The sequence below is a fragment of the Aplidium turbinatum genome, chromosome 10 (assembly GCF_918807975.1).
Source record: "Aplidium turbinatum chromosome 10, kaAplTurb1.1, whole genome shotgun sequence".
Classification (NCBI taxonomy): Eukaryota; Metazoa; Chordata; class Ascidiacea; order Aplousobranchia; family Polyclinidae; genus Aplidium; species Aplidium turbinatum.
This window is the reverse complement of record NC_137481.1, coordinates 20,891,761-20,904,963: the sequence shown is the minus strand read 5'-3', so window position 1 is coordinate 20,904,963 and position 13,203 is coordinate 20,891,761. Positions and strand designations below refer to the sequence as shown.

Here is a 13,203-nt window from a genome sequence, read left to right as displayed (position 1 = left end):
CAGATTAAGACCAGTTTAAAGCAGTTGGAAAAATAAACATGGCCTTGATAAATCTGGTTGAATGTGGTAGGCCTAGAAAAGTTTGAAAATCATGCATGAAGCATTAGTTAAAACATTTGGTTGTTGTTTGTATTTATGTCACAGATAGACAATTGCTGCTTTAAAAAATAGATTTTCAAGTGAAAACTCTTTTTCTAATCTACAGTTTTTTTGAGATTACATTGTAATTGCTACTTTTAATAGTTGAAATGTTTCTGAATGTGCAAAAACAGTTTTTACTGTTTTTTCTTGGCGTATTCATATATTCAGTTTCTGCTTCAGAATATGTTCCATTACTTCTGTGGAGCAACATAAAGTAGGTTCCTACAATCAATCAAGAACTGCTGTTGTTATATTTGTGTTCAAACAATAGGTCTTGTGTGTTTTTATCATTTAGACTTATTTATAGGCTATAAAAGTAATTATCATGGTAAATTTTCTGATCTTATATTCAAGTTACAGTAGACCGAGATGTTTCTCGTTTTGCTGCTGTAATACAACTTCTTTTAATGAGATGCAACTTAAAACTTATATTTTTGCAGCGATTTATCTTGCCAATACAAGCCTCAAGGACCTGGTGAGACCATTTCCTCAATATTTACAAATGAATACGTCGATTGCTTATCAAGAGGAAAGCCAGACCAAGTTTTGGTTTTTGTGTATGACAAGGTATTAAGTTAGAAGATATGCTGATTTAAATATTGAAACTTAAACACTGAATCTAGCTTTTTAATATTGCTGGTACAAAAATCACATGCACAGTTGCACACATGGCATGAGAGGAGCCCTGTGTCACAAAGAAAAATATTGACTCACCAGTTCTCTTATGTGTTAATCAGACACCAAAATATTGAAATTATCTGAGTTAGTTGTAACCTATTTTTTGAGCTTGTAACAATGTGATTTAAAGAAACAGTCATCTTTGCTCATTAATCTCTTTTGACTAAATCAAGTTATTTCTACTAAACAGGTAGTATTACAATACTATGAATATATGTGATCCAGTTAAACAATATATATCAAGTATGACATATTGCTTTATGTCTGTTTTTTAACATTATATTAAGACATTGTTTGGCAAATATGTATTTCAATGTTTACGCATATTTTTACAGTTCAGTGTAGGAGATATTTCAATCTATGGTCAATCAAATGACAATGAGGCATCTGCATTCTACAACATCAAGGTATTGCATTTCTGTTGTGTTCAATCTGCTTTTTTGCACCAAATTGGTGTAAAATAAAGTATTATTTACTTCACAATGTAAATATTAATGATCTGTTTTAGCCTGATGCTGCAAGTTCGCTGTGGTAATAGCAACTTCCACTAGCTTTCGGAGCACGGTTCCTTAGTCATGCGCTAATTGTGCTATGACGAATGGTTTTAGAGTCAGTGTGTTGATGTTTTATGCGGTTCTTTTCTTTCGCTTGAGGCTGCTGTCTGTTGAGTTTATGTGTTGTCAGGTGATGTCATTGTAAAACTTTGTCAAATTGGTTGATTAATAGAGTAGGGTACTTCTTCCCTTTTGGCACATTTGTTGATCTTTGGGCTCTGTTTACTTATGAAAATGGCCTCTTTGAAGTGCTGTTGCGATTGCATATATATGGTGTCGTTCTCTTTCGCAATGATTGTAAATTAAAAGTCGGAGAGACACTGTTGGTGATGATTAAAGATGGAACTTTTATTGGAGCTAAGGTGTTCCTTCTAGTGGGAGTGGAGTGGCCGGATCGTGCTGCTCATGTATTTTTCCCTGCACTTCTTGCATTTGATCTTGCAGACACAGTTTTTGGTTGTACACATGTCGTTTCGTAATGAGCATTGAGCAGTCTTGTAGCTGGCAAGGTTCATATTTTTGAAGGTCTTTCGGAGGGTTTTTGAGCGTCGAAATAAGCTGACTGGCATATCCAGGTCTTTGAAGACTTTCTTTACTTGACGGTCTGCATCGTCGCTCATAAAAGAAAATTCAATGTGCATTGGGCTATATGGTGTTTGGGGGGAGGGAAGGGGTATTGTCTATTTTGCTGGTGTTGTTGTCGTCAGGGTGGTTGCTTAAGAAAGTCCTTGGGATATCTGATTGCGTTCTCCTCGATTGTCTTCTTGAATTCCATCAAGTGAAAATGTCATCTGTCATTATTAAAATATCATTATTATTAATCTGATGCCAACAAAATGCCACAATTTGTGCTGCATTTTTTTCCACTACACTTTGTTTTATACCAACACCTTGATGATGATGTTTATCGACGTTTACCAACGTTTACCAATACCAATGTTTACCATGTTTACCATTTACCAATGACGTCTACCAAAAAAAGCATGTCATCTTAGCACTGTCACTTTGGTATGTGCCAGATTGGAATGGTCACATTATTGTAACGTTGTAAGACTGTGTTATTGCTTGCACAATTGGACATATATAACTTTTTGTGTGAAGTGTATTGTGCTGAGTTTAAGATTGCTTTTGACAAAACTGTATATTTGTTAATTGACAGGTGATGCTTGCACATTATGAAGTAGGCTATTGAAGTTAATGGAATATGTCTTGCTTTGTTAGCTTCCTCTACATATTGCTAATATTATATTTAATTAAATTTGCTGTTCTAGATTTCATTGCCATTTATTCACATTTATCTTTTTGATAGGTTTCTCATTTTTGTAAATTGTTATGAGGCTTACTTCTTACTTTGTTCATCACTTGTCTATGACTAGACTGTGTTGTGCTGCCTTAAACGATCCCTCAATATCAAAATAAGTATTCTAATCCTGCTCATGGCAAACCGATAAGACAAAGATGCTGTAGACTTCTTTTTTGATGCGCAACAAGTTATGTTTGTGACGCAATTGATAAACTATTTAACTTGCATTGCATGTATGTTATTTGTTTAAGCATATTAATAAACGAATGCTGATTGCCAGATTTATGAACTGTTTTGTTTAAGTTAAAAAATACCCTACAATATGTTTTTGATTTTTTTTTTCAGAAATACACATCGGAGTTCCCATCTCGTATGATATCATCCGTTCAGCCATCTGAAATTGTTGAAGATTTATTCGGACGAATGCAGCATGTGACTGATATGGCCAACATCAAAGTTATCCACCTGCCTTCATTTGACAGATCAACTCAAGCTTCCACTGCATCTGGCCTTCGACAAAATGGTGATTTTTAAATTTAATACCATTGCATCATTTTCAGCTTTTCTAGATTTTCGACTGCGAAAAGAATGAATAATCGTCAGTCAGAAGAACGTATTGACATCGTTTAGACTTTGAAAGACTATTCATACGATTCACATTAAGCAAGACGAAGCAGAGGATATGACAGTTGTCACTGCGTAAAACTATTCTGGTTTATAATTTTTTATGTTTATCATTTTGCAGACCAAAAAATTCAGGACACAATTTCGAAAATGAAGGGAAAGTATCTTGCCATTGTTACGTCAGAAAATACACCGGTATGGTATTGTAGTTACTTTGATTTTCGTGTCTTTCCATTTCGGTTGTATTGTCCCTGACAGCAAAATTCGTCATTTTTACATTGATTCAACGTCTACATGGAATAGCTCGTCAGTTTAGTTTGTTACCGAACTACATTTTTCGTTGGTAATGCAGCACAACAGATTTCAAGCTTAAAAAACGACGGAAGATACGGCAATCTATTGTTGCTGGAACCAGGCAGTCCAATTAGTTTAGAAATCTTAAAAATGCGATTTTATTGTTCAATCGAGCTCACATGGAAATCATGACCTATAAGATTTGTATATCTGATATGACCAATCTGAAGACAGGCTGCTCTAGTAGTAGTAGCCTTTCATTGAAGTCGGAGTAAACAGCATTGCTCTGCTGCGATAGAAGAAGTTAAAACTGATCGTAAAGAACTAAACTTTGACTTGGACAATTTCAATTATTTCTTCATAATCTCGATTAAAATGAATGAGACTGCAGGCCTGGCTGGAAGTCGTCTTTTTTTTAATCCAGCCAGCATATCAATCTTTTTACATTAATTTATCGCCTGTAGACACACATCGATAGAGGGTTGATTTGCTAGACTTGCTTGTGCATCAGCAAGCAACAACTCTGTAAGAATAAAACGCTACTGACGTGGCTTAAATCTAACATAACTATGTCATAAATATATTGTGGCCGCCGAACCTGTTAATTTTTTCAGGATGACAACAAGGATTTTGCCTTTGGAGAAGGCCATGGGAGGCAGCTCTTAAGTGCTGATGCGGATGAGAAAGAAAAGAACGTCACTCAGTTCATTGTAGGAAAATGCATTTTCATGAGTTTTAAAAGTGTCACATTGACGGTTGCTGAAAGATTCGTTAACAAGGCGCCAAAAAAACGCAGCAGCCCGCTGGTGTTGCAAAGACCAGTCCCTGTAGACGAAAATTGCTTGAAAAACGAATCTGCGGTGGTGTCCGGGAACGTCAGGTTTGTTCTTTACAGACAGCAAAATCCCTCATTTTTACATTGATTCCACATCTGGGTTGCGTTGATTGACAACTTATAATGAATTATTTCATAAATAAAGGATTTAAAATCCCTCAAACGAAAAATGAAGGATTTCCCTGTCTGAGTTGCGTTTATTGACGACTTTAAATATGTTCGACATCCGCCACGCCCAGGAGTTTCCTCACGGCTGAAATTTTCTGTTTGAAACTTTTCATTCTGCAAAAGTTTGTCTCACGACTCATAAAACAACTTGTTTTTACTTGTCAGACATTGTGCAGCCGATCTAAACTAATCGACAATTTTTTTGCATTGATTCAACGCCTGCAGACATTGAATCAATGTAAAAAACGGTTGATTTTCTGTCTGGGATGCTTCTTGTCAAGAATAGCAAAGTCTCCTGTTGAATGTCATATATTTTTGATTAAATTTAAATTCTAACATTTGTGTTTTGTTTAGTATGACAATGGATTTTGTTGGTGCTGATGGAGGCCCGTTTACCAAAGTGTCTGTTCAGTAAGTCCTGCTTAGCTATAGAATTGGTTATCATTCATGCGTAACAAATATGGATATGAAACGCTGTGAAAACTTTTTTTTTTAGCTCAGACTTCAGTCGAGACTTAATTTTATTAACCTTTATTGTTGAACATGAAACGCCGTTTGACCACTGTTTTTTTCTCATTGAGGCTTTGGTCGAGACTTTATAAACAGATGCTACTGTTGGATTTTAGAAATCTCCGAAAAAGGCTTTCTCCGAATTGGGATATCTCCGAATAGTAGCACACTGGAATTAACAATAATGATACAGTATAAAGTCTGCCAAACAAATAAGTAGGAAAATGACAGCAGAACCAGGCAACACATGATGCACGTTTTCTTTTCACTGATATATTTGCGGCCGACTTGAAGTAAATGCAACGCTTGTGTAATCTGTTCAAATGATTCATTGTGTCCGTTGCAGGATGCTCTTCCAGAAAGACTTTTATCCCGTTTCTGCAATGAAATGGTGGACCCTGGCCTCCGTCAACGTCAACTACACCGGGAACGCAACCTCCGGAGTTCCGAACGGAGCTCAGGACTTGTCTAACAAGACATTCCTCAACATCATAGCCGCACCGTTGGGTTACTCTTTCGCTTGTGCATCCACTGAGGGTTTGTCATACGTAGATGACATCACCAAGGCCCCTTCTAAACCTGATGCTACGGTTATACTTCACTTTGACGGCTGGCAGGTAATGCCTTGGACGATACTTGTTCTTTTTGTGGTTTGCAAGTGTGTTACTGTTAACAAAATACACACGAGTGTCGAGTGTGTTCATTAACACGGAATGGCCCGTTTCGGCGAGTCTGATTCGGCGAGTCTGATTCGGCGAGTCCGATTCGGCTAGTCCGATTCGGCAAGTTCCCTATTCGGCGAGTTTTTTAAATTTTTAAAGGAAATTATCGGGCGATTTTTTGAAAGGTTATCATTGCCGTTTTAACGTCGCTAAACGTTGAAATCGTGCAGATAAAAATAAAATGTTTGAACTATTAAATTAAAATTCGTCATGTTTATGTCGTACTTTTGAATAGTTAAAATGATTACTTTGGATCAACAAATGTGCGGATAGCTTTTATGTCTATAAGTTAGTACTTTTGAATAGTTAAAATGATTACTTTGAATCAACAAATGTGTGGACAGGATGGATTGAAAGGAAATTTTCGGGTACCGTAGCCTGGTACCGTAGCCTAGTTATCCCGACCAGCAAAAATTTGTTCCAAGAACCCAGTTAGCCTAGCAGTTCATTTTTACATTGTAGTAACAGAATGAAAAGGCTAACCAAATGTGTGGCCTACAGCTTGGATTGAAAGGAAATTATCGGGTACCGTAGCCTAGTTATACCGACTAGCAGAAATTGCCGTTTTTACATCGTTTTAACGTCGCTAAACGTTGAAATCGCATAGAAAAGAGAACTTTTGCTGACTAGGATACGTTGAAAGTGAGAAACATTCACAGAAGCCTTTCGATTTGTTCCAAGAACCCAGTTAGCCTAGCAGTTCATTTTTACATTGATTCAATGTCTGAATATTTAATAATATTCAATCGTTCGTCGTCGTTCGTATGAAGCAGAAAGTTTGTGGTCCGCCGAATGGAAGGACTTGGAGCCAACTTTTCGTCAGATTGTCAAGTGTGCGGAGGCCTGTTATTCCATTGGGAGGGGAATAGATGGGACACCCAAAGATGATGTGGTTAGCTGTTTGCTCCGTCGCACCGCACTGACAAGCAGCAGAGTCCCTTATGCCCCAGCGTGTCAAGCAAGCATTGAAGCGGCCAACTCCCGTTCTTATTCGGTTCAGTGTCACCCACTCCCTTCTCTGAAGTTCAGCACCAAGTGGGAGTGAAGAGGCAGGAGAGACACCGAATAGAACGAGGCGAGACTTTATTTTTGGCACAGTGCTCAATTCCTCGGACCAGGCATCTGACGTGCTGAAATCAGCGAGCTGAAGTTTTGCAGCATGCCTTACAAAAGGGCACCGTGATGGTAGGCGTTGTATGATTGGGACATTGAGAGTGGATACGCAATCGTGTAGTATGTGGTTGGGATCAGCACTGGCTTTATTTACCAACGAAGACACCAGCGCTTCTCTGCGTACATTAGCGGGTAGGATACCTGCCAGCACTGGAAGGTATTGCTGTGGTGTTGGTTTTAAGCATCCAGTAATAATGCGCATTGTCTCGTTCAGGCAGGCGTCTAATTTTTTGGTGTGCTTGCTGCGACACCATGCCGGAGCTGCGTATTTCGCGGCACTGTAGGCAAGCGCCAGGCCACCTATGCGGAGGGTAGATGGTTTTTCCCCCATGTTGTGCCGGCCAAGCACCTCAAAAGTTCATTGCGTGCAGTTACTTTTGCACGCAGGCCCTGGATGTGCTGCTTGTACGTCAGTTGCCTATCCAGTTTTACCCCGAGATAAGTTGGTTGACTCTTGAACGGTAACTGACAACCATTGACTTCGACCTTCAATTTCCTGTCGACTTGGTGATTATTGAGATGAAAAGTACTGACGGTAGTCTTTGTAGCACTGAGTTGCAGTCTCCACGTATTTAAGTATTCCGAAATTCTTTTCATATCTGACTCCAGTGAGTGCTCTACATTGGACCAGATTCTATTATTGGCTAGTAGGGCTAAATCGTCGGCATAACCATATTGCTTTGACTTGGTGCAGGGGAGGTCGCTGATGTAAATATTGAATAGCAGTGGTGACAAGGTTGATCCTTGAGGCACGCCGTTTTTCAAAGAGCGAGGTCGACTACTCTGTCAATCACTGGTGTAAAGTGTGAAGCGTCTATTAGAGATCATCTCCAAAATGAATCAAACTGTGTGACGGCTAGGGATAAAACGAAGAAGCTTGAGAGTCAGTCCACGATGCCATACCGTATCATAGGCTGCAGTTAGGTCAACCAGTACCAGGCCAGCTTTCTCTCGATGTTCGAATGCATCGTCAATGTCGTCAATGAGTTTCACAACTTGATAAACTGTAGATCGTCCATGACGGAAACCAGCTTGTTCCTTCGGTAGTTGAGGTTGAATGATAGGTTCAAGACGTAAAAGAAGCAGTCGTTCTAGGAGTTTAAATGGGACACAAAGGAGAGATATTGGTCTATAGCTCTTGGTGTCATCGGCAGGCTTTTTTGGTTTGAGAATAGCCATCACTGAAGCTTTACGCCATATTTTAGGGAGTTTCAATTGCTGAAAGCAAGCTGTATAGAACTTAGCTAGCCATTCTAATAGATTGGTAGGGCAATGCTTGAGAAACTCAGGAGGTATCTTATCCGGACCCTGAGATTTACCAGTCTTGATGAGTTTTATTGCATCACGCAGTTCCGTGATCTTGAAAGGAGAATCAAGATAAATGTCAGAGTTGTGTGTCGCCCAAAGCTGTTTGATCTCACGGTTGACTGCTCTGGACGATGTTGCGTCAATCTGTTTACATCTTCCATTACGAAGCACTTGTGTCGCGATGGCGTTTGCCGAGACAGGGCACCGCTTGGGAGCAGAGGTGCGTCCAGAAAGACGGTTGAATGTCTTCCATGCCAAACGACTGGAATGAGTAAAATCGATGCTTTGGACAGTTTCCTCCCAGCGCTCTCTGCGATTCTTATCAAGGTATTCCGTTAGGTTATTTGCTCTTTGAATTGATTCACTGCCAGGTTCAGTCTTTAGGAAATCATTGTACTTGTACTGACATTCTTTGTCCCAGGTAGGGATATATTGCTTTCTTCGCCCTCGTGAGATACCGGCCTTACCTGCATCTAACAGGAGTTGGCAGAATGAAGTGTAGGCTTCATTTATGTCCATGGTTGCTGGTTTTGGTAAACTGGTACATTTGCGTTCAAGATACTCCGTGAATAATGTCCAGTTGGCTTTACGGAAGTTCCATCGATTTACTGGTTTTGACTTTAGTGGCATAATGGGGTGTGCAGGGCTTATGAAAGAGGGTCGGTGTTGGGATTTAGGAAAAGGGTCTAAAACAACTCTGCAAGGGAAGGAGCCATTGAGCTTAACAAATGCAAGGTCAGGGTTTGAAGTAGTTCCCCATCTACTAGAATAAAAACTGTCGGGTTGTTTTGGGTCGTAGAGCAATTTAGCGTTAATTATGGAAGCCCAGTTCTCTAGTGTAGAGCCGTCACTATTGGTGGTAGCATAACTCCATTCCGTGCTGTGCGAGTTAAAGTCACCAGCATAATACTTGGTGAGTCATAACAGTGAATAGAATCGGCCAATAGTTTGGTCGAGGGTGGTTTATAAACGTTAACCACTGTGATATTGTCAACTTTTGTAGCAGCCCACTCTATTTCATCAGATTCCTTGCTGGAGGCGAGGGAAAGCCATGTCGCAGAGCTATGCACAAAAGTAGCAATTCCGTGAATAGCGCTATGGGTGTAGGCGGCCAGTTCATAACCAGTGATTTTAAGTCTGGAAGAATCCACTGCGTGTGTTCCTTGTAGTAGGATAACAGTGGCGTTGGCAGTTGTGTTGATCAGATGTTCAATGACCGAAATTTTGGCTGATGTTAGACCTTCTACATTTAGCTGTAGCAGCGTGATGCCTTCCCTTACGGTGTTAGAATATACCTGCCCTAACACGGGCACATGCTCAGGGGAGGCGTCACGCTTATCAGACTTCTTTGTCTGTGACCTGCAATTTTTGCAGTTTCTGCTTCTGATTGTCGTCATTAGCCTGAAAAAGTTTCCAGTTACCAGGATTCACCACGCGGAGGTAGACCACATGAATCCCATGAATTCAATCGTTGAATTTGCAGAAGGCGTCGTTGGATTTTCAAAAACTCGCCGAAAAAGGCTCTCGCTGAATCGGACTAGCCGAATCGGACTCGCCGAATAGTAGCAGACCCCATTATCATAGCCTACTATTTTAACCGCAGTACTACCAAGTTATCTCTTGCAAACAACAACAAAGTGATCTATCACAAGTTGTTCGTGGACGTTGGCAGTTCCAGTACATGCATCTTTTGTTCATCACAATCTTTTTGATGCATTTTCACAGCAAGTAATTTTAAACGCCATGGGTTTTGTATTGTGACAATTCATCATCAGAAAGCGAGAAAGGCACATTTGCTTTTGGATTACCAATCCAATTAATTATCACACTATAACGTTTTTTAACGAAAATTTTGATTTTATTGCAGGTTCAACCGTTTCAAATGCTACCAAACACCACTTTCGGTAAAGCTGTTGATTGTGTAGGTTGGTACACGGAGCCTATAATCAGCGGCCTACTTGTCAGCCTCCTACTGGTTACCATACTGGCCTATGGCATTTGTATGGCATCCACTGTCAATACAATGGACAGATTTGACAATCCGAAAGGGAAGACTCTTATAGTTCAGCAAGATGCGAATTAAAAGTTTTTGTTGTTGTTGACTTTTTCTTTTCTTTCCTGTTAACGTTAAATAACGCGTAGTGTCAGATACAAAAGTTATGTAATTTAATGTTGTGAAGATGTGATTTGTTATTCAGTGCTGTTTTGACGTCTGCAGTTGCAGACGTTGAATCAATTTAAAAAATAACGGATCTTGCTGTCCGGGATTGAGCATCTTGATATAAGCCGTCCACGTCTGTTGTCAAAACCACTCTCTCAACAACCCGGCGAAAACATAACCGTTCAGTCAGTCACCTGAAACTGTTTTCATACTTTAACATCACCGCACAGCGGCGTCATCTAGCGGTGTTAAAAAGTCGTCAAAATGAAACAGCACACCAATGACCATCTCCCACAGGCATTTGGAAACAAGTTTTCGACTACCAAAAAGTGCTGCCTAAGACACGGCATGGACAGCATATGGCTCTCTGAGCATAGACCAGTGATGAAGTCCAAGGGGTTGTCAGAGTGAATAGTAGACATGTTACACTGAATGATTTCAAGAAATTCTTTTAAAATTTCAACGAAAACGCTGGTTGGTTTTGAATCTTTATCCTAGGACTGACAAAGCCTTGATTGATTATTCCTGGTAGTTTCACATCTTTGTATAGGCTTTTGACGCAGGGCCGGTTACCGAGATTGACAGAGTGAAGTTTTCGATTGTTGAAATGTTGTTGCCGGGGAATTATTTCATCCATTAGATGTCGGTGAGAACGTACTGATGGGGCACACAAATCTGGTATTCATGCTTGCTTATTGTGTTGCAAGTTTTATACTGGAAATAGTGCTAATATTTATCTAGTCGTAAACATCAATTTAACAGTATATTAATGGTCTTCATGCAAATGGTAAATATTCTCATTCCAATGCCGAAAAACTCTCCGGCTGTTAAGAGAATTGGACGGGTTGAACTCTTGTTGTTAATTATTTTATCGTGATGCTGTATTTTATGGAATTGTTCTTTAATGATAAAAAATCTGATACACGTATTTGAAAAGTCCGTTAGAGATACAACACATATCTCAATTCCTGTACGCAAAAACTTACACCAGCGTATTCAACTAAGAAAGAGGCCTCTCTAAGTACGATGGCATTATCCATTGTCAGTATTTGATGACATTGTCACTTATAGAAACAAGAATCACTGGCTTTTAACTTTCGCATTATTGGTGTTTTACATTATTGAGATAGGGAAGAAGGAAGCGAAAGATTACGAGGTCAGCTTCCACCCCTACTTCAATTTGATGTTAATCTTTTCACCTTCGCACGTCCACTACTATTCTGTGTTTTGTTTATGTTATTCGTACGCGGCTAAAATGTACTGTTGGTGTGGTACCTTGCTGATTTCATAGTTTGCAGGGTATAGCATCGGCAGGGGTGGGCACGGGTTGCTTTTAGACCCTGGCCCGGGATGCTTTTGTGGCATAGAACCTTCCAAGGGGTCTTGGACTGGAAGAAACCACCGTATGTTGTCGTTGGAGTGCGTTGTCAAACAACCCATTTGTTTCGGGACACAGCTTCTCCTTTTGGACGAAAATCATCAATTTCACCTTTTTCCTTGATGATTTTACTTAGTATTCTCCTCTAGTTTTTTTTTAAAATGGGTTTTGTTTGATAGTTGTTTTGACTTGGGGCCCCGTGTATGGGCCATGCTCACATGTAATTTTGATTAGAAAATGAAATAGTCTTTTGATTTTCTGGTGTAATGTTCATCGCTCTAACAGTTGTTAAGTAAGCTTTCTGTCTTTAAACATGTTTCCAACATGAAGTTTAAATTGTGTTGTTGAATTGGTAAAGGCGATGTTCCAAACCATGAAAATAAATCCACAATATTATGTTTTTGCTCACTGGAGTAATCATCCTGACAGTACGAACTTCTTAAAATAGAAAATTGTTATTCAAGCTTGTCGTCCATGCTTAGCGTTTTCTGAAACATTATAAATTGTTATCTGTGGTACTCGGGTTTCCAATTGGTGAAGGGATTGTTCAAGTTTCCAGTAACTCATGAGCTTTTTGCATATGGAATTGTACAATTTCACCCACACGGGAAATCGTGTGAATATTCGGACATTTCAGGACAGGTAATATCGTTTTCTGTCCGAATTCTAGGCCACTTTGCAACCCTAACCATTCCACGCAGCAGCGGACCGACTGCCATTTTAACGATAAGCTTTAAAGTTTAAAATGTAGAGTCATTGTAGAGTCAGGCTGCTGTTCAACAGTACTCTCCTTTTTCTGCATCCACGTGATACAAACACAGCTGCAGCAATAGTAAGCCTATATGAAGGACGGAATACAGTTTCTATTTCTCTTTTACACTGTTGAGGTCTGCGCAGGCCTGACGTGTTGTTGATGGAATGGGCCCTTCATAGCGATAAGGTAATTTATCCGATGCAAAAATAGTGGCTGGTATCCTCTCCCCATCACACCTTGCAGCTTTTTGTGCAATATTAATACTGTTCCCAGCCAGCAAATCAGTCCTTTTTATGTTGATTCAACGTCTGCAAACGTTGAATGTTAACCAATGTTAAAAAGAACTGATTTACTGGATGAGTTGTTTTTAATTTCATCCTGGTATGTATGAGATATTATGGAAATTGTTGCATAATGGTAATAAATGTCTTTGAACATTCATGCAATTATAACTTTAGCTGACAACTAGGCTAAACAGCGGGAGTTTTTTTGTAATTTTGAACTGCTTCTGCTGGTGAAAGTTTAATTAGGCAATCAAAGTGCGGGGAAGCTAGCTAGCACTTGGGAACAAAACAAGTTACTTTGTGCAGACTGCAAGTT

General features: G+C 39.6%; 1 protein-coding gene across 1 annotated transcript; it reads left to right on the top strand.

Annotated features, from left to right (window-relative positions):
- Positions 1-210: 210 nt before the first annotated feature.
- On the top strand, positions 211-13,038 carry LOC145778104 (V-type proton ATPase subunit S1-like). The gene is made up of 9 exons (XM_082589518.1): positions 211-355; positions 582-708; positions 1,155-1,226; positions 3,022-3,199; positions 3,422-3,495; positions 4,209-4,474; positions 4,952-5,008; positions 5,454-5,724; positions 10,178-13,038. The coding sequence occupies exons 1-9, from the start codon at positions 249-251 to the stop codon at positions 10,391-10,393; spliced, it is 1,368 nt and encodes a 455-aa protein (XP_082445644.1). The 5' UTR covers positions 211-248; the 3' UTR covers positions 10,394-13,038.
- Positions 13,039-13,203: the final 165 nt, after the last annotated feature.

Bases quoted from the DNA above. Each gene is read 5' to 3' on its own strand.
- LOC145778104 (XM_082589518.1), top strand. From the start codon at position 249: ATGTTTCTGAATGTGCAAAAACAGTTTTTACTGTTTTTTCTTGGCGTA. The intron at 356-581 runs GTAGGTTCCTAC...ATATTTTTGCAG, and splicing joins CTTCTGTGGAGCAACATAAA to CGATTTATCTTGCCAATACA. The intron at 3,496-4,208 runs GTATGGTATTGT...TAATTTTTTCAG, and splicing joins TTACGTCAGAAAATACACCG to GATGACAACAAGGATTTTGC.